Source organism: Ammodytes marinus, assembly GCF_949987685.1.
Source record: "Ammodytes marinus genome assembly, chromosome: 13".
NCBI classification, from domain to species: domain Eukaryota; kingdom Metazoa; phylum Chordata; class Actinopteri; order Uranoscopiformes; family Ammodytidae; genus Ammodytes; species Ammodytes marinus.
This window is the reverse complement of record NC_137217.1, coordinates 14112534-14140033: the sequence shown is the minus strand read 5'-3', so window position 1 is coordinate 14140033 and position 27500 is coordinate 14112534. Positions and strand designations below refer to the sequence as shown.

Genomic DNA, 27500 nt, shown 5'->3' with positions numbered 1-27500 from the left:
AAAAAGGCAGTGTCACTTTTGCTTTAGGTGAAAGTGTAAAAGCTGAGACAAGAGCACCCACCTCAAAGTCCTGTGTTGCTACTTTAAAATCCCATTAACGCCATCGTTTCAATGTCCTACATTGAGATGTAAGATCGTTATTATCTGTGTATGATGGACTTGATAGAAACATATATAATTTTGTCTGAATTACTCAATATGATACACTTCATGACATCTAACAGATAAGGGGAATTTAGCCTTCTGCACTGTCAGAGGCATCCTTCTGTTTCAGACCGCAGTCAGTGATTCTTTTCAAAAATTAAATGAATGATGTATCTGAATTTTGAGTGTGGAAAGAAACCCCTGTCAAACACATCCTTTACTGAGAACCTTATATCTGAACACATGGCAATGGAAGAAATACTACGTTTTCAATGCCCCCCCCCCCCCCCCCCCCAAGCATTTGTATATCCCTTTTAGTGAAAACAGAAAGAGACCTTTTGGCCAGAAGTCCTTACTGAGTTAATGGCCACATGTTTTTATTCATTTTACAATAATTTTTTCTCCCCTCACCATTTCGATCTGAGTAGAGGACCTTTCAGACATAAAGAACCGCTACTGTGGCAGCCTTGACTGTGCCTATTTTGACTTTGAATCTAGTGGGTACACTGAATTATTTGAGCTGCTTTTCCTTTATTTTCTGAATATAAAAAAGGGAAACAGCAAATACGAGATAGAAGGCAGTTTATTGTAGACATTCGGGATCAAAATAGAGAACAGAAAGAAGGCAGGAATCTTAATGGAACCTTCATTTATTCAAAGCTAGCTGCCTATCAATCGCCCTGGCTGTGGTGAGATTTTGCTCCTTCGTTTAGTATGTTTGCACTGACTAAACCTTATAGGAATAATACAAATACAGAGTTATTGTTTCTGTTGGCGAATGGACTCTACTGTCTGCCTTTTTTTCTCTGGGTATACAAACCTGCTGACAAATTCCCACATTGTCGTGATATGACCCATACATTAAAAAACAATACTTAATTTTTTTTTTTTCTTGTCTTCCAATCTCTTTCTTTCTTTCTTTCTTTCTTTCTTTCTTTCTTTCTTTCTTTCTTTCTTTCTTTCTTTCTTTCTTTCTTTCTTTCTTTCTTTCTTTCTTTCTTTCTTTCTTTCTTTCTTTCTTTCTTTCTTCTCTCTCTCTCTCTCTCTCTCTCTCTCTCTCTCTCTCCTATGTGTCTCATTAGGAGATGGCTAAGATATTGAATCATCCACGTGTCTATGGCTTCCTTCATGTTCCTGTGCAGTCTGCCTCAGACAGCGTCCTGATGGACATGAAGAGAGAATATTGCATCGATGACTTCAAACGAGTGGTGGACTTCCTCAAAGAGAGGTAGGAAAGAATGGATATATGGAGTCCTAATGGACCTGTGTTTCTGAAATGTTGAGTGTGTGTGTGTGTGTTGTGCGTTTGTGTCCTGATGACACCAACTTAAATGTTACATGTTTTCTTCTCCCACTGACTTGTGCACTGCAGTTTTAGAGGAGGGGGATTTTTTTTTTTACATTTGCAGAGCCTGCAAACGTATTTCCTGAACATATAATTCTTAGTATTGATTATTTCTATCATCATAAATCAAAACAAAATGAATGTGAGGAACCTGGAACCAGATGTAAGACAATAATGTGTTTGTAAAAAAACTACCTTAAAAATAGTAACTTTTAAGGTAGTTTTCTATCCAATTTTCCTGTGAGGAAAGTTTTATTTTTTTCAGTTATGAAAACATACCTTCGAAAATTTTCACTTCTCCGACACACCCAAAGTTACATAGTGCACCTTTTAAAATGTAACATCAAACGTCTCTCTCTGGCTAACTTTGTGAAACTAGATATAGGTGAATGTTTTATTTAAGTTGTGCGTGAATGTTTTTCATCATGCTAAGTGTATATGTCATATTCCTCTTTGTCTGTTCTCATCCATCAGGACTTTACAAGGTTAAACATGTCAGAAATGGGATTTATAGAAAAGGTTCAAGAAGAACCGACTGCAGCACCGTTTGGATGTTCAAACATACAGTATTCTAAACATATAACCACTGACACACATACACACATGGATTTTCGAGCTAAACTTGATCATCGGGATATGGATTAATCCTCCCCCCCATAAACAAATCCACAATTCTAATTCTGAAACATGCACATAATGCATGGATTTGAACTCTGACATGGCACATAAGATAAGAAATGCTACAAACTTAATCTCTCACTGTACGATAGATAATCCATCATCGAGTTTGAATATGATTTAAGTACGCCAATGCATGTCAAAGATGGTGAACAAATATAGCTTTGAGGCTCAGATAATACCCTATGAACGGATTCATATTGAAATGACTTTGGGGTCACATTTCTGCCTTTAAATCTTTAGGCCGGCCTGCTTTTTCTCAGTTTGTGATTCAGTAGAACGATTGGCATGTATGCAGTGGTATATTTAAGCATGCTATTGTTGTTGCCCGGCCATTATTTTTAAGTATGACCTTTTTTTCCTGGAATTATATGCCTGTTGAAGATTATGAACAGCATAAAGTCGTTTATGCTTAATATATATGTCAGGGATTTACAGAGACAGTAAATACTGTTTTAAAGTCAAATCACAGAATGGACATGGTTTTATTGTGGGGGGATTTGTTGGTCAGGCACTATGTGAGTCAGTATGTCTCTTTAGATCACTGTGACACACTCTCTCTCACCTCACCGGACACATTCTTCCCCATTCCATTCTCCTTTTATTATTTTCCCCCTGGCACTTTGTGGAAACCTAACCAACCTGAACACACAAGCAATTATTTTGAAAACTGTCTCCGTTCTGTCTTTGACTTAAGGCTTCTCTATTGTCATCAGTTAGTCTGCACTTTTTGTTCAACCCATGAACTCATTTTTGTTATGTTAAAAGTGCTCCTTAGGCAATTGTCAAACATCAGAATGATTATCCCACTTAGCTGCTGTATTTGTGGCTGCACTGATTGTGTGACTCTATTATGGCCCTAACACTATTCAAGGTTGTGCTATAAAACAGAATTCTGCTAAATGTAACCTAATGCTAACCTAAGAAGCTAGTCAGTAGTCGTCCAGTTTGTTGATGGTCGATGCATTAAAAACTTGAAATGAATGTGGAAAATGTCTTTTGAAAATGTCTATACAGTACAACGCCTAGGAGTTTTCTAATCATACATTCTCTTGGATTGTATGTGTGTAAGTGGTTTCTTTTGTTTCCTCACTGACAACTGCTTTTAGTAACTTGGCACTTGTTTTTCTCCCCCATCTGTCATCTCTATACAGGTCTGTTTTTTTCCTTCTCAGTTCTTTGTCTTTTCTGTGTACTTGAGTGCAAGTGTGGGTGACAGGTCAATAGCTTGTAATTGGAATCTTGCCTGTCTGTCTTCCTCTCAGCACTCAGGTCTGTCTCTTAGCAATGAAAGCTTGTGATTGGGCGCAGTGTGCGGTCATTTCTTCCACTTGATTGGAAGGTTTTTTCGCCGTTCCTTTAATTCTTCCCATTTAAGTTCCTTAAGAGCCCTAAGTTGAGGAGTGATACCGCTGTGTTTGCTTAAACGCTGACGCAAATGCTTATCTTTGTGTTTGTGTGTGTGTGTGTGTGTGTGCGTGTGTGTGTGTGTGTGTGTGTGTGTGTGTGTGTGTGTGTGTGTGTGTGCGTGTGCTGAATAGTTTTTTAGACTGTTGTTTGGCTTGAGTCTCTACCCGTGTCTCTGTTTTTTTTGTTTCTTGTGTGTAAAAGAAATCCAGCAGTGACACTGATCCGGCTGAATTCTTAACACACTGTTCCAAGTGGTCATGGGAGACACATAACTACCGTACACACACACACACACACACACACACACACACTCTCCACACACAGGGCATTACGTCATAAGATCGTGTTTACATAGACTGTCTGGCTACCCTTTTAGGCTTTGTATATATGTTTGTGTGTGTGCGCGTGCATGTTTGTGTGTGTGGTTACTCAATTTCTGGCTACTGTTGCTAAAACACACGCACACACGGGTGATGTTGGTTGTGTGAAATCAATACCATTACACATCCAGTGGTCTGACCCATTTGGCTGCAGCTTTAGTAGCTGGGTTGCAGTTCATGGTCTGGGACAGGGGCCAGAGCTTTGGACATGCCAAAAACAAACCCTGTGTGTGTGTGTGTGTGTGTGTGTGTGTGTGTGTGTGTGTGTGTGTGTGTGTGTGTGTGTGTGTGTGTGTGTGTGTGTGTGTGTGTGTGTGTGTGTGTGTGTGTGTGTGTGTGTGTGTGTGTGTGTGTGTGTGTGTGTGTGTGTGTGTGTGTGTGTGTGTGTGTGTGTGTGTGTGTGTGTGTGTGTTTCTGTCTTTAAAGGCATCGAATCCTGAGACATCTGTCTTTCATATTTTTTTATTTTAACTTTTATTAATTTATTATCAGCAAATATCCTTTTGTGCTCAAAAGTATTCAAATAACACTTACAACACTTGTTTTTTAATTTAAACAATACATCGAACAATAGGCCCTGCAGCTATCCCTCTCTACATTTCACACTGTGCACTCGTTCAAACAAGAAAGACTGTGAAAAGGTGAAGCTGTGTGTGTGTTTGTGTGCGCCGGTGCGTGACTGTGTGGTTGTGAGTCAGACTCACAGGTGCCTGTTGCAGATGTAGATCCTCACAGTGTGTCCTTTGTTGAGCCATATGAAGTTCACCTCAAAGAATGATGGACAGGAACCTTGTGCAGGTATGTGTGAGGTCAGAGCTTATCTGACTGACACACACACACACACAGCACAAGACAAATGTATTTCTCTTTACAAAGAACTTAATGCCACCAACAGTGCAGAGGTCATGAGGGTTCAACCACCTCTGGCCTTCCTTATCAGAAAAGCAGCTCCCACACATACATTCAGAGCACACACACAAACACATTAGCCCTCCCTCCCTGACGTCCTTCATGACCGCAGATCTTGAACTCCATTATGAACTTCAGGCAACATTACTTGAGTAATTTTTTAAAGATAGCTGATGCTGGTTTCCTCTTCTTTGTTTGTTTTGCTCCAGGCACACATTCAGTTTAATGGGGATCTTCTCTGCAAGAGGGTTTGAAAGCTCCTGTCTTTGTTCATACATCTCATTTGCTGAGTGGCTTGAGTCACCTGGTCACTAAAAGTGGCTCTAAAAAAACGGTGGAATAGTGGAAATAAACAATGTAGGATAATGTGGAAACTGAAACAAAATATGAATTGCATAGTTTCAGAAGACAATATCAGAAAATGATTGGCCACCCTTCGCGAAACATCTGGGTTGAAAGAATTCGCATACAATATCAAATACCTTCAAACAGGAGTACAGTGAGAATACAGCCTCTGTTGCTCCTCTGTAAGGGATCCCTGGGAGTTTATGACCAGTACGCTTACATTGTTGTCTTTTTCAGGAAAATTAACTTACTTAAGACACAAAACTATATGAATCATGAAGCAGTAACTATTACCAAATCCCGAAAAAATGAAATCTACAAAATGTCCCAGCTCAACAACTGGAAAAGATTACAGCACGATAGGCCACCATAGCCTCCATAGAACAATGACGCAAGTTTCCAGCAGTGGAAAGTTAAACAAAATTGAAGTCACGCTAATTAGGTCTGTATTTTCATTTCCCCCTGAAAATAAGAAAACGCCGCACCCTGGGGAGAAAATGGAACAAAAGTACATTTTTCACACTGATGACCAGAAGACATCTTGTTTCAAAACACTTTGATTTGTTCCACAGTTTAAACATGTATCCAGTTTTAAGGGGCTGCCTTGAAGGTCGAAATGCCAAAGTCACCTGTCACTGGAAGTTCTCTCACACTTATCAGGCCTTCTCTGACCCTTACTGACATGTGTAGAGGAATTGGTGGAGAAAAATCAATCCTGTGTGTGTTGTGCAAGATTGTGGTCATTATGAAAAACAGACTGGTTTGTTCCCACTGCGGAGGTGCTGGAGAACAATGAAAGCACCACTGAAACACAACATGCTGTTTTTGTAATGCATAAGTTTAACTTTTTAAAATAATACTCTGCTGAAGACTATTCATTCATCTCAAGTTTTTCATTCTTCTGTTCCAGTCTTATAGCTATGACTTGAATATTATGTATAATTCCATTGTTCTTTTGCTATAATACTTAGCCAAATTGACACTGCAAGTTTTAAAACAAGGAGCTTTACCACTAAATTCATGCATATCCCCTCTCCTTTGAATGTCATAACCCGATTTTTCAAGTTATAATAACTGAATTGTTTTCTGTCACACATACTTCAAACAATCAGTGGAATAATTATTCCATTAAAATTGTTCATTTGTCCTCATCTGCCAACACAGACCATATTTTTCTTTTACACCCTTTTCTCTTTGCTTCTATCAATTAATTTCACATTATGAAGTACAGTCTTTATGTAATGATATATGGAGAAAATCCTGTTATGGTGGAATAAGGCTGTTAAAAGAGTAAGTGAACGTGGTCGGTCAGAGGATTTCTCCACAGTTGTTTGGTATAGTTTGCCTACAGTATCTGGGATGATTTTTCCCCCAACTGCTCTCGAGGATTAAGAGTCTTTGATTCACAGGGACCAAAGATGAAACGCCTGGAAGAGAATAGTTATGCATCCGTGATGGCTTGGGGACTGGTTGTGTATGTGTGCAGAGGAGCAAAAATCTGGCAGTTTTAATGTTGAACTTTGGTGTGTGTGTGTGTGTATGCGCGTGCACATGTAGGGGGTGGGGTGTGTAAACCATTGTGTTACCAGAAAGGAGATTATGTGGCTTCCCTCTAGGTTGTTTACCCTGGAGGTTATGGGTTCCCTGACCTCCTCACACCCTTTCAATTAACAAAAAAACCCATAGAGGTCATTCTCACAAGGACACACTCACACACATGCAAAATAGATTTCTACAATAATGCTGCTAGGCCAAAATTAGCAAGCAATAGTAGCTTAATTAACATTATAATGTACTTTTAAATTATTTATTTAATTAGTACCTCATTACCTGTTTAAATGAATTTGAGGGCATGTCCAGATGCAACAGCTGTGCATCTTTTACAGGTGTGGTCCCAAAGGATTGTGCATTTGAACGGGTCAACAGGTGATTAATCTGTCTGATCCTAGTAGCTGATTGGTTAAATGATCTCCGACCTGTACAACATGACCTATGGCAGTGGTTCTCAATTACTTTCTGTCATGCCCCCCCTAGGGGACAGAAATGTTTTCGTGCCCCCCCTAAATTGAAATACTGTTGAGAACCTGCTAATATTTAGTTATTTATCTGTACAAAACCACTGTATAAGTTTCTGGCACGAGCATTCTGCATACAATCACCTTATTATCAAATTAGATAAAAAAAAATTAGCTGAGATAACTTCTGCAGCAAAACAATTAAAAGTTCAGTTTATTAGCTCAATTTGTAACATTTAAACAAGACTGCTCAGTCTGTGTGAATCTCAGGACAGAGAAACAAGAGCATTTTATTCAAAAACAATTTAAACTGTAAACATAGTTAAGGTGGTGTTTTTTTATTATTATAGGCCAATAGGCCTTCTGTGATGCGATAACCAATAATTCATTAATGTTATTGTTAGTCTACTAACTTGCTTGATTTATTTTTGAATAGCCTACAGAGACACTTGGTGAAACACGTGGACATTTTTTTACTGCAAATCGCGGCCTTTCGCGCGGATATGACCATACACAAGCACACATCGCTAGCTAGCACAAAAAAAATAAAAAATAAAAAAAAACTTTGGTCACTTGGAAAAACTTTGGTCACTTGGAAATCAAGGCAGCCCGCGCCCCCCCCCCCCCTCCCTGACAACTCACGATTAGAAAAATCATCAGTAGAACTGATCAGTAGAATAAACTCAAAACCGCAACAGAGACAGGCATGTCTTTGGGTGGTCTCACATTATTAGTGGTTTAGCTTTTAAAAGCACTTGCTGTTCTATCTATAAAGTGAAGAGAACATTTCATCTCTTCACCTATTTTTAAACATGCAAAACACCCTGGTGAATCCCAAAGCGCTTCAATCAAATCTGGCTCTTGACCATATTGTTTTATTTTATTGGTTAGTAGATGGATGCTCACACCAATCTGCCCCAGGTCAAAACAGGTTTTGACTAGTACACCAAAACAGTTTGAAGATGGCATGTTTTCATCAAGAGGGTGCAACCAAAAATAACCTTTTGTTTTTTACATTCAGTAGATGTGTGTGTGTGTGTGTGTGTGTGTGTGTGTGTGTGTGTGTGTGTGTGTGTGTGTGTGTGTGTGTGTGTGTGTGTATACGTGTGTTAGTCATCTCCATTATGGCACGCGGATTGACAGGGTTATATCAAAGCTTCCCTGGGTTACGGCAGGACACATGTATCAGTAGCGTGACTGTGCTGTGTGTGTGTGTGTGCTCAGTGTGGAGCCAGTCTCTCTCTCTCTCTCTCTCTCTCTCTCTCTCTCTCTCTCTCTCTCTCTCTCTCTCTCTCTCTTGTTTGTTGTTGAAGACGTGCCTTCATTATTTCTCACACGTGCACTCGCACAATTAGCGGGTTTAAGGTATCAGCCCGGGCTAATGTTTCACCGGTAGGCAGGTGGGAGGGGGCGGGCGGGCGGCAGCGGGCGGGCGGCAGCAGCTCTCTAAAGGCTTTGGGGAAAAAAAAGAAAAAGATAAGACAAGAGAGGGAAAAAGAGAGGGAAAGAAGAGAAGAGAGGCGGGATAGAGAGTATTGAGTGAGACAGGTTTGCCGCCATAACCTGCCACACTGGTGGGACGTGTCAACATTTCACTCCCGCTGTCTCTTCTCCCTTTCCCTCCAGGGCTGATGATTCAGCAGGTACAGTCAATGAAGCAGAGAGGGTTTCTATGCGTGTTGTTTTGACTCTGTCTTTGATTTAAAAACCCTTATTTAGCCATTCAGCTAACAATATACATAGAAAACAGCCTGGTATAGTCATCACAGGCACAGAAAATGTCTCGCAAACACAAACACACAGAAACACACGCACACTGGAGTGTTTAAAACATGTCCCCATTAAGCAGCTCTCTTGAGATGTCCACACGCTGGACATGTCACGTCATGTTTTTCTGTCCGTGCTTCACGAAACATACCACCCACCACACTTCTAATGGAAGGCTTTTCCTGTTTGGGGAAAACAATATGTGTTGTCTTCCATGAGCCTTGGAATTAAGGAATTCCCCCCCAAAGGTAATTTGACACTGGCTACTGAATCAAAGATATTGAGAGAATTTCCCAAATCCCAGCTGAGGGACATCTGCCTTTTCTTTCTCCAACAATATGTTTTGTCCGGGACAGACAACATATTGTTAAAAACTGTGGATAATGGGCACACTGTCACATTTTCACTTGTGTCAAATTGAATTGTGTGTAGAAATTATTTTAAAAAAGAGAGAATTTTGAACCCTGGCTCCTTTCTCACCTCTGCACAGCTGCCTTAAGTGTGCAATAGGTGTGAGATGTCAGATTTACCATTTGGAAACTAAAGTTACAGTAATGGACCAACACAGCAGCCCCAATCTACTTTTGGCCAGTTGTGACTTAACATGTCGAATCTGCCAAACCACACACATATGTATATACACTCAACAAAAATATAAACGCAACACTTTTGTTTTTGCTCCCATTTTTCATGAGATGGACTTAAAGATCTAAAATTCATTCCAGATACACAATATTACCATTTCTCTGAAACATTGTTCACAAATCTGTCTAAATGTGTGATAGTGAGCACTTCTGCTTTGCTGAGATAATCCATCCCACCTCACAGGTGTGCCACATCAAGATGCTGATCTGACATCATGATTAGTGCACAGGTGTGCCTTAGACTGTCCACAATAAAAGGCCACCCTGAAATGTGCAGTTTTGTCTCACAGCAAAATGCCACAGATGCCACAAGCATTGAGGGAGCGTGCAATTGGCATGCTGACAGCAGGAATGTCAACCAGATCTGTTGCTCGTGCATTGAATGTTCATTTCTCCACCATAAGCCGTCTCCAAAGGCGTTTCAGAGAATATGGCAGTACATCCAACCGGCCTCACAACCGCAGACCACGTGTAACCACACCAGCCCAGGACCTCCACATCCAGCAGGTTCACCTCCAAGATAGTCTGAGACCAGCCACTGAGACAGCTGCTGAAACAATTGGTTTGCATAACCAAACAATTTCTGCACAAACTGTCAGAAACCGTCTCAGGGAAGCTCAACTGCATGCTCGTCGTCCTCATCGGGGTCTTGACCTGACTCCAGCTCGTCGCCGTAACAGACTTGAGTGGGCAAATGCTCACATTCGATGGCGTCTGGCACGTTGGAGAGGTGTTCTCTTCACGGATGAATCTCGGTTTACATTGTTCAGGGCAGATGGCAGACAGCGTGTGGCGTCGTGTGGGTGAGCGCTTTGCTGATGTCAATGTTGTGGATCGAGTGGCCCATGGTGGTGGTGGGGTTATGGTATGGGCAGGCATATGTTATGGACGAAGAACACAGGTGCATTTTATTGATGGCATTTTGAATGCACAGAGATACCGTGATGAGATCCTGAGGCCCATTGTTGTGCCATACATCCATGAACATCACCTCACGTTTCAGCAAGATAATGCACGGCCCCATGTTGCAATGATCTGTACACAATTCTTGGAAGCTGAAAATGTCCCAGTTCTTGCATGGCCAGCATACTCACCGGACATGTCACCCATTGAGCATGTTTGGGATGTGCTTGACCGGCGTATACGACAGCGTGCACCACTTCCCACTAATATCCAGCAACTTCACACAGCCATTGAAGAGGAGTGGACCAACATTCCACAGGCCACAATTGACAATCTGATAAACTTTATGCGAAGAAGATGTGTTGCACTGCATGAGGCAAATGGTGGTCACACCAGATACTGACTGGTTCTGAGTCCCCAGACCCCCAATAAAGCAAAAAAATGCACATTTCAGAGTGGCCTTTTATTGTGGACAGTCTAAGGCACACCTGTGCACCAATCATGATGTCAGATCAGCATCTTGATGTGGCACACCTGTGAGGTGGGATGGATTATCTCAGCAAAGCAGACGTGCTCACTATCACACATTTAGACAGATTTGTGAACAATGTTTGAGAGAAATGGTAATATTGTGTATCTGGAATGAATTTTAGATCTTTAAGTCCATCTCGTGAAAAATGGGAGCAAAAACAAAAGTGTTGCGTTTATATTTTTGTTGAGTGTATATATGTTGTATATGTATATGTTTTTGATATTTGAATACCAAATGCATGGTGTCAGCAGCTCCTGAAATGTATTTTTTAGTTACTATGAATCAAATCTATCGGGCAGGACTGGTTGAGGAAACTCACTCACACACTTTCCTTATGAATTGATGTTTAGAGTTTGCCACCTGATTAAAGGATAACATTCTGTATTTATGTTTTCATCACAGGACTACTGTTTATCAGTTTGTGTTGCTTGTTTATGCTCTTGGTTCATGCTGCCGGTCGGTGTGTGTGTGTGTGTGTGTGTGTGTGTGTGTGTGTGTGTGTGTGTGTGTGTGTGTGTGTGTGTGTGTGTGTGTGTGTGTGTGTGTGTGTGTGTGTGTGTGTGTGTGTGTGTGTGTGTGTGTGTGTGTGTGTGTGTGTGTGTGTGTGTGTAGAAGTGATTTAATCCAGGAAGGACTGAAGGCGGTAGGGAACCTTCCTGCCAACATACCTGTCTGTGTGTGTCAATAAGTCTAGCGCTGTGAATTGGCTCAGTTTAAATAACGGGAAACAAGCAGAGAGCGAGTCATTAACTTTACAACAAGCTGAAACTGAGGTGTGTGTGTGTGCGCGCACGTGCAAGAGAAACTGCTTGTGGCTAATTACTCTTTGCAGTTCCTTACAATCTTGTTTTATTGACGCTTCCTCCGGATTATACCATATTTCCTTCCCAAAAACCACCAACACACACACACGCACGCACACGCACACAGGATATGTACAGCTTAACCTAATCTACTAGTATTATTTTTTTAGTTGGAGTCTGTCTTAAGAAAGAACTGAACACACATTTATACTTGCAGGATCAGTAGGTAAGTGTGTGTGTGCATGAAAGAGTGAGGGAGCAAAACAGTGATGGACAGAGAGTATAAACACATGCAAAAAGCAAGTGTGTGCGCGTTTTCCAAACGGGTCTGAACAGCAGTGAAACTCTTTGCCTCCCAGTGGTCACATATGGCAGGTGGCAAAACAGCCCAACCCCTGTTACGCACCATGCTACAATAATTACGAAAGAACAAGGTGTTTTTCCTTAATTTGAATTGCATCACCATAATGTTCAAAGCCTGTTTATTTTAAGTTAAAAAACACTGTAATTTTTTTTGAAAGATGGCATTCTTCACTTTGCCTCCTTATCCATTATCAGCTTACATATTTCACGACAAATGTGAAGTTGGTCAGACAACACAGAAGTGGTCAGTCAATATTGCCCTTACTCACAAGCTCTAGTTTATCATTGTCATTCTTATCAATGCGAGGCTTTAACCTGGGTTTGAACCCAAGGTTATGTGTGACTGAAGGACTGAGGTTATGTTTGACTTACATTTTCTGTACTTGCTTAAAATATGTGCTGGTGTTTGTTTTCCTTTTTTCCCTTCAAACAAATCCTTTTTCTACACTGGTATGGGAAGGTATCTTTACTTGTTTCTCACCTACACAGTAGGTCAAAGACAAACTGCAAATTAGACTGCAGATTAGATGCACCTGGAGATTGTTTGTTCTCATAATGTTCAACCTCTGATTTCAAAACTATCATTAAACTTCAATGGTGTTTTTCTTATTTATCCTAAATCAAATGTGGCATCATAAAATGTGCAGACGATACCGTACAGACAAACCATATCTTGTCCTATCTAACGGCCACCAAAATAGGTGTTTGACCAGATTCGGGCTAGTGGTGTGTTTAGACTAGCAGGAATGCCAACACCTGCATCTTCACAAGTGTGCTTGACTGGGAGTTAAGGTGCCGTAGCATGGCGGTACAACGTTGCACAAACACAAACAGCCTCTGACAAACATAATGGAAAGTCAAGGAAGAAGGCAGCAAGGTGTTAACTTTTCCATGTGCTCACACACACGCAAGGTCAGCTGACACTTGGGTTCATCTAAAAGCACATCTTGTTTACTGTCTGACTCACCTTCCAGTCTCTCTCTGTCATATCATGTTCCTCTTGCTCAGAGTTTGAGTCATCCTGACTTTCAAAGCTCACTTTCTACCACACAGTTTCACTCACACACTTGATGTTTGTGTGTGCATGTGACAGAGAGAAAGTGTGTGTTTGAGTGATACTGTTTTTTTTTACTTAACCATTACGCAACCGTTATTCCAGTCGCACTTTTGTGTTATTGCGTATTTCTAAATTCCTGCACACTTGATTGTTTACAGGGAGGGAGCTTTGCTGCCAGGATCTAACCCCATGAAAACTTATATTAGACCTATTTTAATACAATATTGACAGTTAGCTAATATACATTGGTTGTCTTGTTAGTCATACTGGCATGGCATGTATTGTACTTTCTACTGGTATGGCCTGATTGATTGATATTTAATGTATTGGTTGTATGCAGCTTTGGTCAGTACTTTTGCCCAAGACAAATTTATTTCAGGATAATCAAGTTATTGTATCTTATACTAATGGGAAAGAAAGAGCTGGTGAAATGATGGTTATGTTATGTTGTGTTTTTGTATGTGGCCAAATTATGATTTTCTTAGCTCTTATTTGTGGCAATTGAGCATCACATGTTGGGCATGGCCTCTTTTTAAGGAATAATGGAGACAGGCATCAACATGGTTGGGTTGATTACACAGGGAAATATACATTGACAATGTTTGTCAGTGTTTCCCGCAGCGCTTTAGAGTTAAGTCTGACTCTAAAAGAAGGCAAGCCGCCCGCCTTACCTAAGGCTCATGCTAAATTTGTTTACCTTGACATAAAGTTTATGGAAAACAAAATACAAAAAAAACACATTTCCTCTTTGGCATTATTATCTTTGTCAGATGATGTTGTCAGCTTCTAACTGTTTGTCCCGTGGACTCTCATAGTCCTTCTGCAGCTCTTTTTACTGACAAAAATCACTCATTAAAGGAACACTAATTGATTTTTCCTGACAGGTTCTTCCTCACTCTAAAAAAGAAGAAAATAATCCAATGATGCCGTCGTTGGGCTCTAGTGACTATCAGCTTAATGATTCATCAAATGATTAGTTAGTTAAAACTAATTAATCAGTTAATTACCTGTCTAGCAGAAAACAACCAAATGCAGCATCAATCAAGTCTTTTCTACGTAACACAGTTTTCACCCTTCTTTTTTCTGTTGCCACTGATGTGATAGTTCCATGCCTTTTGAATAGATGTTTATCTCTAAGAAACCGCTTCTTAACTTAATAACTAAAAGAGAAGATGTATACACTGTGTGCACAATTATTAGGCAAGTTGTATTTTTGAGGATTAATTTTATTTTTGAACAACTACAGTGCTCTCGGTCAATCCAAAATGTTAATGAACCTAAACCTGAATGTTTACGAAAGTAAAAGTGAGGTTTTTTCTTTCTTACGAGAATATATATATGTGCACAACTATTAGTATGCAGAATTATTATGCAACTAAATAAAAAAACGAAAATGTTCCCATCTCACTTGTTTATTTTCATCTGTTAAAGTGAGAATAATAAAACAACTCAAAATGTACAAATAAAAATTCCTGACATGTCAATTATTTTTTATCTGTGACCAATATAGTCACTAGCCTGGTGCTACCAGACCATCGTACTTCATTTCATTTGTACAGAAGGTCTGGCAGTGCTGTAATTGACAAACGTTCACTCATGGAGGCGGGTGTCTGTTAAAGTTTAAAACTATTGGATCTGCCCAGTGCCACTCTGGATTAGCCAACTAATCGCATAACGTTTGGTCGTCACGTGTGTCATGAGCCAGCTTCTGGCCGCAACTGAAACTGGAGCGCGACTTCGACGTCATCGTTCTCAGCCACTCGCTCTGTTCGCTGATTGGACCGGCTGTCGAATCTCCGGCAAAACTGGGAAATGGGCTGTACACCCAGACTGACTACTGAAGGGAAAATAAAATTTGGCCGGAAGTGGGCGGGCGGAGCCAGGCTATATAGTCACCCTTCTTTTCAATAACTGTCACAAGCCTTCCATTCATGGAGTCTGTCAGTTTCCTGATCTGTTGAAGATCAACTTTTTGTGCAGCAGCAACCACAGCCTCCCAGACACTGTTCCGAGAGGTGTACTGATTTCCTACACTGTAAATATCCCGTTTAAGCAGGGCCCACAGGTTCTCAATAGGGTTTAGGTCAGGTGAGGAAGGGGGCCATGTCATAATTTTTTCATCCTTAAGGCCTTTACTGGCTAGCCATGCAATTGAGTACTTTGTTGCATGCGATGGAGCATTGTCCTGCATAACAATCATGGTCTTCTTCTTTTCCTGTACCACTGCTTGAAGAAAGTATCTTCTAGAAACTGGCAGTAGGTTTGGGAGTTGATTTTGAGGCCATCTTCAACCCGAAAAGGTCCAACAGGCTTGTCTTTAATAATACCAGTCCATACCAGTATCCCACCTCCACCTTGCTGGCGTCGAAGTGGAGCTCTGTGTTCGTTACTGATCCAGCCATGGGCCCATCCATCTGGTCCATCAAGAGTCACTCTCATCTCATCAGTCCATAAAACCTTTGAAAAATCTGTCTTGACGTTTCAACTTGTGTGTTTTGTTCAGTGGTGGTCGGGTTTCAGCCTTCCTTACCTTGGCCATGTCTCTAAGTACTGAACACCTTGTACTTCTGAGCTCTCCGGGTAGGTTGCAGTTCTGAAATATGGCAGAACTGGAGGATAATGGGTTCCTGGTAGCTTCACGTTTGATTATTCTCAAATCTTTGGCAGTTAATTTGCATCTTTTTTTCTCAATACGTTTCTTGCGACCTTGTTGGCTATTTGCAACAAAACGTTTGGTTCTGTGGTCACGCCCCAATATCTTAGCAATTTTAAGAGTGCTGCATCCCTCTGAAAGACTTTTTACAATTTTTGACTTTTCAGAGTCCGTTAAATCTCTTATTTGGCCCATTTTGCCTGAGAAAGAGAAACTACCTAATAATTATGCACACCTTGATATAGAGTGTTGATCTCCTTAGGCCACACCTTAACTCATTACACAAATACACATCACCTGGTATGCTTAAATCCAATAAACACTTAGGTTTATACAGCTTGAAGTTGGGAAATATGCATAAAAATTATGATATGGCCAAAATCCTCACTTGCCTAATAATTGTGCACACAGTGTACATTTTGTAGCAGCTTGATAGAGAGAGCATATTAAAGCCTACACCTAAAAGCAAGCCCACCATTCAATTGATTCAGGTAAGGCTTTTTATGTCCAGCATTTATCTGGTGCTTTAATGTTATCCATATCTGTGCAGGTCAGGTCAGCACAGCGAGATGGAATGATGAATCGAATACAACCGGTCTGTCAATGGAGGTTGGATTAAATTGAAATAAAGTGCAAAGGGACAGTCCATTTAACGCATGGCTAGACAGTCACAAGTGTCATGCCTTTTTGTGTGTGTGTGTGTGTGTGTATATATATATATATATATATATATATATATAATTGTGTGTATATGCATGCGCGCATAAGAGTCAGTGAGTGGATGGATTTGCGGTGTCTGTGCACTGTTATTATTCCTCCCTCCGACTAATGAAATGTGTATGTGTGTGTTCTCATTACCCTTCTCCAGGGCTAATGAAGTATGTGTGTGTCTGCATGTGTAAGTGTGTGTGGTTGTGTGCGTGTGTTAAATTGAACTGCAGTTCTGCTCCGCTGTGTTCAGGCTGTTTCATTAAATGATAAAGTTTACTGATGACTCCAGCGGGACCATTATTTACTCGGCTTTCCATTCATTCCACAGCAGAGACCTCGATCTTTACAAATGACCTGCTCCACAGAAAGACAGAGGTTATTTTGCACTGCAGGTTTAAAGACAAATTACTTGGCTTTCACTTAGTAGACTGCATAGCCAACGTGTTTACACACTGTTTGTATTTTTATCCAATATCAGTTGTTTACCTATTAAAAGAAAAAAGATGGAATCTGCCTTAATAACCAAGGTGAAGAGAAAAACGATAAGAGGATAATAATTACCCGCAGTTGAAACATGCTCTACACACGTTTTTGTTGATGTGATCAATTCAATCTATCCTCTTAATATGCAAACGAGAAATAATAGTAAAGTGAGAAAATAAACTGTCACAGCTCAGTGCATTTAATAAAGTGCTGCCTGCTTGTGAGTTTCTGCACATGTAGTTTACATGTAAGTAAAACACAAGTCATTCCACACTTTTTTTAACCCATAGAATAGACTGTGAGAGAAAGTAAGGATTTAACGGAAGACTGAGCGAGAAATGCCGGTTGACAAAGTATTTCCGACAGTTTGACAGCTCTTCTCAAGCCTACTGAAGTCCTCACCTGTCTCATTCGGTCTCCTAACCAATCATGTGTGTGTGTCACTCACCTTTCTGCCTCCCAAAATAGTCAGTGATTTCTCTTGTTTTCTTTACAGAAAAATGCAAGAATGCAACTTCCAAGTTGTCTCAAATTACTTGGTGCTATTTAGTATATATTTTTTTTTCATCCATCATCCAAACTGCATAGAAACCTACAAACATAAAATCTGTGGTTATGAATATTAACCTTTATAAAGTGTACATACCTCCACCAATACTAGTAGAAGTTCCACATTCTGGATTTGTTTTTTGATGAAAGTTCATGAGTGAGTTACGCGACATGACCTCTATTCAACTCCATATCCATCAGGTTTTTTCCAGTCGTGGCAACGTTGATCTAGGTATCCAAAGTCTTTTTTAGTGTCCCTTGATTAGAGCCACTGTGAACAATTGTTTGGCTGTACAGTTTAATCCGTCTGAAATCCCCTTTGTTATCAGGCACCAGTCACCTGGCAACTCTTCAAGCCTTTCTTCCCTGTTCCTTCACCCTGACAGTGGAAGTGGTTGAGGGGGAAGTGAGTGATACCCAAGCATACCTCTTTCCTTCTCTCTCTGTCCCTGTAAATTGAGCTGCTACATGACAGTGCCATTACCTCCAGCTGCCACGGCTAAATCAAACACTTAAGTCTTGAGTGATTACTCACTCTCCTCGCAAGTGTCCCTATTCTTCCCCCCCATTCTGAGGTTCCTTCAGTCTCCCCTTTAAGAAGGAATGTTTCTGACATTTATCAGACAGTGTGACTGTGAATGAGATGTTTTTATATTATTTTTTGTTTAGCTGATAATTAAATGTGTACACTAAAGTTTAGCGATGTCAAAGCAGCCATAAGATAAAAACAAAAAAAATGAAAAAGAAAACATGTAGGTAAGTGTAGGAGAACCACACCTAAGAACAAACAGGTAGCACTAACACACATCAAGATGAAAAGACATAACTGACCCAGATAACACAATGCAAATGGAAACTGTCGTATTGTATTTCACTGACACTTTTTTCCTTCAAATGTATTTCCGACGGCAGTCATCACAAGCAATGAAGCATATGACGTGTGATGCTTCTGCATGCACCTATTTGAGGTTTTGATCACATCTTCAAAATAAATTCTTAACTTAGTAAATTGCTGCATATGAAGATATAGATGACCTTTTTAAACTGTGCTGCTGTGTGTACTCTGTACTGTGTAACAAAAAGGGATTTGATGAGGTGAACTCGTGAGCTTAATGGCAGTTGTTTTTCATTTTAAGAATATTTCAAAGTTTAAAGTTCATTTTGCGAGACATCTGTTGTATGAATTCTTTCGGATTTTCCAAAGCAAACTATGTTTTTTCAAACAGATATTTTAAGTGTGACCTACTGTATAGTGACAGGTGACGGCCAGTGAGTCATTGGAGACAGCTTGAAGGAATGTACTGTAACTATTGAAGAAATCCCTTTGAGCTATACTGCACATATTATAGATTGAATTGTTTTGATACTTCAAAAAGGTTATTTCGCTAATCACTAATGTAATAAGGAGACTGGTCTGGCAAAGTATAAGTAACATTGTTCTACTGAAAGGGTAACATGGTAACATTGAGACGGTTAAAGGCACTGTAGATGGGATGTTTTTATTTAGTGGAAAGTCTAAACAAGAGGTTGTAAACTGTTTCAACCTATGATATCACAATATAACCAAGTATTGGGAGTGGACAGATGGCTTCATGGTGTAAAAAACCCCTCTGCTCATTGTCACATCAGAATTGATTAATTCTGAATGTAATTTACACACAATATGTTGTGGTTTAGTAATCTTCCAACTTCGGTCCTTGTAGAGTTCGTTTTCCCTCTCACCCCAGCTGCCGTTCTCTCTGCACACACACTATAGTAAAGCCATCAGATTACATGTTAATGGGATTTTATTTAGGAGTGCAGTTCCCTCAAGACAGCAGTTTTTCCCAACTTTTTGCATTTGACAACACATCTCCCCCCTAAGCACATCTCATTCCCATCTTAATTTCTTTCTCCCTCTCCTCATCGCCATGTCTCTCTCTCTCTCTCTCTCTCCCTCACTTCTCTGTCCATCTCCTATGCTGTAGCGGCCCCAGTGTGCCGCACATTATCATATCAGAGAACACACACACACACACACACACACCCAGCAGCAGCACAGATGGGTAGCACGGTCTCTTTCCCGACAGATGAATAGGTAAATATTCACCTTCCCAGATTGTCTTTCTTCCACTCTCATCCTTCCATCCCTCCTCCACCTATCTCATTCCTCTCTCTACACCTCTATGCCACACTCATCTTGTCTTTTCCTCCCTGTCATATTTCAGGCTTCTTCTGTCCCTGTGGTCTCGCCTTCATCTTATCGCGGTGGGCCGCTCACATGCATCTGTTGTGCAAACACGCTCTCTCACACACATATTTTGAATATATGATTAAGAGAGGCTGGCTGTATGTATATATGGGAAATCACACACACACACACAGACACACACATGTATGCACGTACGAGGGCCTCAGCAAACAAAGAGTTGATGATAATTGTGCTGAAGACAATTGCGTGTTTTATGAAGCTTAATTCAGCTGAGGCAGATGGAGGACTGACTGTGTGCTTATCTTGAGTTTTAATTAAAATACTTAAGTCTCTTATGAACACATTCTTCTTGTGTAAATGCTAACTCCGAAGGGTAGCACACAAGGGCTAATGGAGGTGTGTGTCTTCAGGGATGTGGGTTGCTGTGTCTCCACGGGGCAACAGGAGAACAATACAGGAACAACTCACACACACAAACACTGTTGATCAAAATGAGTCCATCATACAGACCTGTACATAACATATCCACGGGACATTAGTTTACTTTCCATTAGAACCGATCATAGTCTCAGACATTGTCAAACAAAAAACTAATTAAATTCAGTCGCCTTAAACAGACACTTAGGAAGTGTTTAAGGATGGTAAGCTCTATGTTTATGCAATATATTTTTACTTTTATTTGATTTGATTAAGCATACCTAATATTAAGAAGAATATGATTAACCCTCACTCATGGCTATCACGAAATACAAGACATAAAATATGTCTAACTAATATCAACTAATATAACTGTTCCAAGTTAAAAGTAGGCTGGTTAGTTTAGGAGGATAGTGGTACTGGGTTCGGAATGTGACTTGCTTAGCTGCGAGTGTTTTGTTCAAGTAAAACTAATATCATCTTAGTTAAGGCTATACCTTATAACCTGCTAATGGCTTAACTGCTTTAATGATACCAGTTGATAAAGTTTGTTGATGCGCTGCCTATTGATCCTGCTGAGCTGTTCTTAGAAAATTAGTTGTGGTTGTACTGTTGAAAGCTGTCCATGTGCACATGAGAGGGAACTGGCCGCTCTGATCGTTCTCTTTTGAAGAGTTAGAGACTTTGCGCTAACTTGCTTTGGTGTTCTTGTTGAATCCTTGTTGATTTTTCTCCTTTTCTGTCTCTGTCTCTTTGCCTTGCCCCTGTTCCTTACACACTATTGAAAGGTTGAGCAAAACCAAGATATATTTCTCCTCTCTCATTTTAACAAGGAGAGTATCAGCGTGTTCATTAGCAGGGCCGCCCATAAGGGGTAGAAAGTGGGAAGGCTTTCTAGGGCCCAGCCACTTGGGGGGCCCATGGTATTTGGAAGCCAAGAACCTAACTAAGCTAAACTTTATTTTTAGATATTTATTTCAAATTTGGGTGTTTACACAGAGCCGCGGCTCTGTTTAAGGCCATTTTAAAAGCAGTAGAAAAGCAGAAATGTTCAAAATGTTTCAGATTGAGCACAGCGGAGTGTAACTGTTTCAAACATAATCCATCCTATAAACCCTTTGTGTGCCAAATGGTGACAGGATTGAGTTTTGATATTAAACAGTTTTGGCTGGATTATATTTCCTGAGTCGTTCCTGCTCACGGAAAACACATGTAGGCCAACCTGCTACTTGTGTCTGGGTGTCGTTGTGAAAAGTATTTGGACCCCATTAAAAAACAGGTTGGGTACCTTTTGTAGTTATTCTACATAGTTACTCTGTAATAGCTTTAAATTCTCTCTCCACATAACGTACATTTTTGTGAAAAAGAATTTACCTTTGGGGACTATATCTTCTAAAGCCTTTGACGTAAGTCTTCAGGTTGACACGACCAGCCAAGTCTGACCAGTTTTTTCAGAAACCTGGCCAATTGACCAACCAGACGGGTCATACCACAATGAAGCTGACGAGCAGCATCATCCTGTTTTAATTATTGCCGTAACCACCAAGGTCCTGCTTTCTGTATTGTTTCTAAAAATTAAAAATTAAAATAGACCTAAAAAAGTTCTTAATGCAAAGAAAGACACAAACCACAAAGAAGTTGGAAATAATTGAAGGAACAGATTTGAGTTCAAAGATTAAGAACTTTTTTTGTAATGATTTCAGTGCTTTTCAGTGCTTTTGCAGTGATGAGAAGAGAATTAACTAAGCCTAAATGTTGCAACCAAACATAGGCCAACTTTATAGTTTTGAGGGTAGGTTGGTTTGGTTATTCATGTAGAGAACCGCCTTTTTTCATTTGTGTGTGAAGAATTTGTTGTTGATGTTGTTTTTTAAGTGTTATTTATTTCAACAATACCACCAACAGATTTCAAATGATTTCATGTCATGGTAGAAATACAAAAAAGTGCAATATTTGGTGGAGTCAATTAGTGTAAATGTATCTTACCAGAATCTAGTAGCATAGAAAATGTGCAAATTGTGAAAAAACTGTTCGCTTTAGTGAATACTAAAGAAGAACAATGTCTCTGTGTGAACTGATTATTTTGTAGAGATCTGTTGATCTGTTAAACAATTGTGTGAGTGTAAGGGAATCAAAATAAATTGGTAGGTATGCTGGGCTAAGTCAGAAATGCGCTACAATTTAAAAATAATAATGAGACCTTGCTCCCCCAACTGTCCTTGCAAGTCCCTGGTTTATAAGATAGTTAGTCTCTCTACAAATACATGTATGTGTTTATTCAGGGATGAGCGCACTCACACTCACACTTGTTGATAGGAGTAATGGGTAAGGGGGGCCCATTGACTGGAGGTTTTCAGGGGCCCAGCCATTTGTGTGGGCAGGCCTGTTCATTAGTATCACACATCACACCTCCATCGCCCTTCGATCTACGAGAGACAGAGGTGTCTTCCACCTTAGGAGAATCCACAAAGCCAATTCACACCATTCTCTCTCCCCTTGCTCACTCTCACAGTATTCTATCTCCATGTGTTACCTTGAACCACTGCCTTGAATCATATATCTTTCCCAGCAATGGTGTACATTTTCATAGTACTGCTGCAAGAATAAAAAAGGAAATATTGGCTTCCAACAGTATATACCTCCTCACCACCACTGCCACTAAAAGGGCCATAGCAAATTACATATGCACGCCTTTGGGAAGTTCAAAAATAGTTATCTATTGAGGCCAGACAATTTAGCTTGTTTGTTCACATTGGTAATTTTATTTACCTCCCCTCCCACTTTCATTAACAAAATAGCTTGGGGGTATATTATATATGTTTCACACAGTCCTGTGATGAAAGCGCTAAATGGCAATACATAATGCGGGTTTATTAAAACTTTCGTTTTGTCCCTGTAGGAGCAGAATGTTTAGTTTTTGGGTGATGAGAACCCATAGGCCGCACGATATTTCTCAAATGTAGCTTGTGGACTGAACCCAAAGGCCCACAAAAAAAGTTCCCATCTTGACGACCATAATTTGGACAGACACAAACACAGTAGGGAACCATGGCTCCAGAAAATGAACTATATCTGCCCATTTTCAGGAAGCTTTACTTGATTAATTATTGTAAAAGCCTACAGGCTGCAAATTGTTCTTTGTTTATCCAACGGAGTAAAGGATTAAAACGATGTATTTTGCGTTAAATACTCCGGGGGTTTAGAATCACTGCTTGAGGGGATTCACGTTAATTTTAATAAAAATAGAGAATTTATTCATTTATTCATCCATTTCACTATTCCATGCTCAATTGTATTTTGTTTCACTTTTCCATGGGGTACTTGTCAGGCAGATCTGAGAGGTCAAGGAAAGCCTTTGCCTGCGGGCCATTAGTTAATATTAATGACCGTCAGCCAATTGAAACCCATCAATAGGTCAGGGGTTATCACGGGGTTGCAGATGCAGGAAGTTAATCTAATTAAAGATGCATCATGTTGTCGATTGCAGAGAAAATGTCTTCCACTCTTATCTTAACATCTTTTATTTTCAGCAGTCTTGCTCTTTGTCAGGCTTTTTATCATCAGGATTATGTCTGTTTGTTTTTTTGTCTTAATGTTTTCAAATCAAGAGATGAAATATTTTAAGTTTCTATTCCATTGCTTATCTGTAAAAGCAGGTATGCCATTTTGAAAATGAGTGAGGAGAGGGGGAGAGGAAGAGTGGCAAGAATAAAGATAAAATAAAGGAGTGAATTCAAAGGAGCAAGCAATTATTGGTGATTGATAGCTGACTCAGTCACCGTGGTCTTTCTCTTCCATTCCATCCAACGATTTTTCAAAATAAATCTGTTTGGTTGACTGTTACTAATGACATCCTGGGATCTTTTAGAAGACTGCTTCCAATACAACATTATATATTACATTAAGTGTCCTGCCTTTTCTTCTGCATCTGGATGTTCAATGTTAGAAGGCTTTCATCAATGACTTGGCTTGCTAGAGTTGAGAATGATTTCCAATTATTTCCCTTTTGGATACTGTTCCCTGTCTGTCATAAAGGAGAAAAAAAGCCGCCCTATCAAATTTGTGCATTCTTAAAGAAACAGGCAATTGGAAAGCGAAAAAGAAAAAAACTATTTTATAAATTAAACTGTTTCCTTGCTAATTAAGTCGTTTTGTGGTAATTTAAAGCTACTTTTAAAGAATTATATTTCAATGGGAAACCCATGCATGTTTAGAGATACATGGTTTTCTGACAGACAACCTCAAATTAGACATGGAGTTATTTTGCAAGCCATCCAACTGCTGTCAATAAGAACCAAATATACATAACTAATCAATGCATTTATTCCCACACCCTACTGGCTACGATTACTCTAATGAGCATTATATCAATAATCAATAGCTATCGATTGGCAGCAGAGATTACTAATCAGGTTCTGATTGGCTGAATGAGTCCACTGGGGAAAGGCTTTAGCTATGGTGCCTCAAGATAAGTATCAGCAGTGGTACAATTAAATCTTCTTTTTTTTAAAGTATGTGAATTGAAATATTAATTTGAGTCATTTTAGATAATTGACAAAGAAGTTTAGTGAATGTGGGACTGAATTGTGTTGTTTATCCCGTTAGTAATTTAAAATGGTATGATTTGAGAGAGATTCCCCATGAATAAATGATTGCTCTCAATGATTGTCTCTGAATGAATAATAATAATGATGAAAATAAGGTATGTGGGGTTAGCTACATACCAATACCATGAGCCATCTACACTAACGCTGTAGATTATGGTAATTAGTATGTATTATATGTATTAACACCACCTTTTTTCCCAATGACACACAGTACGGAGAGTTAGAAGATCGTGAGGATATATTCACTGATATTGACAAAAAGTGATTTAGTCAACAAGCATTTACCAGGATCGCTAACTCCACCTTCCAGCACATGTGAGGTGCACTCTGAAGGGTCACCTCAATAAGAAAGAATACGATGTTCAACCAGAACATACTTAGACTTAGACTTGTTTTTATTCAAGAAGTGCACCAGTGCACATATAAAACGAAATTTCGTTACCTTGGCTCACGGTGGAGTGGACACAGAATATAAAAAGATTGTCCTTGGGTGTTCAACAGTCTAATGGCCAGGGGGAAGAAACGGTCACTGAACCTAGATGTCCTACTGTGGATGCTGCGGAACCTCCTGCCAGAGTTCAGCATGGAGAACAGTCCGTGGTGAGGGTAGGTGGAGTCAGAGGAGATGCGTTGGGCTCTGGTCAGGCTGTGCTTCTGCCCAATGTCCCGGATGGAGGGGAGCGGGGACCAAATGATTTTCTCTACTGTTCTCACCACTCTCTGCAGAGACTTCCAGTCCGAGGCCTTGCAAGCCCCAAACCAGACGGAGCTGGAGAAACATACGTGGTCTAAAAGGCTCTCTCTCTCTTCATGTGTTTCTCTTTTAGGGTCCCAGGTGTAACCATTGCTACAGATATAATCTGTGGATTTCCTGGTGAGACTGAAGAAGACTTCCAGGAAACAGTAGACCTGGTGAAACTCTACCGATTCCCAAGTCTATTCATCAACCAGTTCTACCCCAGACCTGGCACACCTGCTGCCAAGATGCAGCAGGTACCAGCACACGTGGTGAGTGTTGGACAAGGAGACAGACGCCCCTTTACCTTCTAGTCATCTGACATATCTTATTTTGGCTAAATGTAGCTGTTAGCAATGTGATTGTTATCATGTGATCACAGAGGTAAAACAATTCACTAACAATGTATAGATTACAGTATGTTTATCAGCACAAGGCCTTTTACAGACAATAAGTTTGCCATCTGTGAATTACTGTAAAGGATGTGTTGTGACCTCACAAACGGTATAGTGACCTGTTTAACAGCGATGTTATCCAGACCCAGTAACTACTAACATGTGCACTTGGCTACTTTATCTCTCTTTCTTTTGGTTGCTTTGCTTGCTGAGTTGAAAAGCTTCCAGCCAAACTATTTAAAAATGTGAGTGATTTACCAAATTACAGTTTGAAATATAACAGAGGCTGTATTATCAGCAGTAATACATGTCAATTTAGAGGAATACTGGGCAAGTTTGTGTGCATATGCTGTAATTTAAGACTACACAAAAATGTGCATGTGTGTATATGGAGGAAACGCATCAGGAGATGTTAAAGCCTGTTCCAGTTCTGTCACGACTTTTGTATTAATTTTAATATGACTAATCCTGAAAGACCTGTGCGTGTGCGTGTGTGTGTGTGTGTGCGTGCGCGCGGTGAGAGTTACAATGTATCACTGTCACTTTCAGGCAGACATACACACGATACACATACTGTATGAAACAAAAAGTGTTAATGATTAAACCTTTGAAATGTTTAAACCTGCATTTGAGTTAAACATTTGCTGCTGGGAGTCAAACGGCTAAATCCACATTTGTTTAACGGAAAGCTTTACTATGTTGAGCAAATGGTAGCTCTTTATGGCTGCAATATTATTTTTTCTCAAATTAAAAATTATTATCAGAATTTCCCATAGAGGAATGTGAAATCTTAACCTTAAGATTGCAACGTGTTAATACAATGTCAATTAAGATATTTAAAAACTGAATTTTAAGTATTTTCCCCCTCTACCTCAACACAGGTCTGAGGTGTCTTAGAGTCAAGCTCCTAAGGCCATTAGCAGAGCAGGGTAACCGCAGCGCATTGTCTCATGGTGGTTGTTGCTTCATTTAGACCTCTTATTGCTGTCTCTGTATAAACACATAACTCCTGACAGGTACTCTCTGTCTTCCTCTCTCTCTATTTCAATCTGCCCCCAAATGAAACAATTAGCGGCTAATGAAGCCATAATTGTTAGGAAAGGTGTGTGGCAGAGAGAGAGTAAGCGTGAGAGCAACACAGCTCCAGGGTTTTCTTGACCTTTTGCCTCACGTGTTTCTCAGCCACGTCATTAATAAATATATAATAATAAATAATTTGGTTTAATGATGTTCTCTTCTTTATTTTAATTAAATTCTGCAGAATAGGCTAAATGAATCCCTCAGCTTGGTACTTTTCCATTTGCAAACCTACTCGAAGTAGCCGCATCATCGTCGCTCACTTACATCCACACTAAACCAGGTTGCATTAACATATAATGTTATCTTAATAGGAGCTTCCCCTTCCCACATATGTTGTACATCATTTGTATGCAGCACAGTGCAATAGTTATCACATAATTGGA

At 39.9% G+C, this 27500-nt stretch overlaps 1 protein-coding gene across 1 annotated transcript in view; it reads left to right on the top strand.

Annotated features, from left to right (window-relative positions):
* cdkal1 (CDK5 regulatory subunit associated protein 1-like 1) overlaps positions 1-27500 on the top strand; it is a 239447-nt gene that overhangs the window by 150492 nt on the left and 61455 nt on the right. The window contains exons 10-11 of the mRNA XM_080040162.1: positions 1227-1372; positions 25734-25914. Of these exons, the coding sequence (XP_079896288.1) occupies positions 1227-1372; positions 25734-25914 (327 nt within the window). The remainder of the gene's footprint in view (positions 1-1226; positions 1373-25733; positions 25915-27500) is intronic.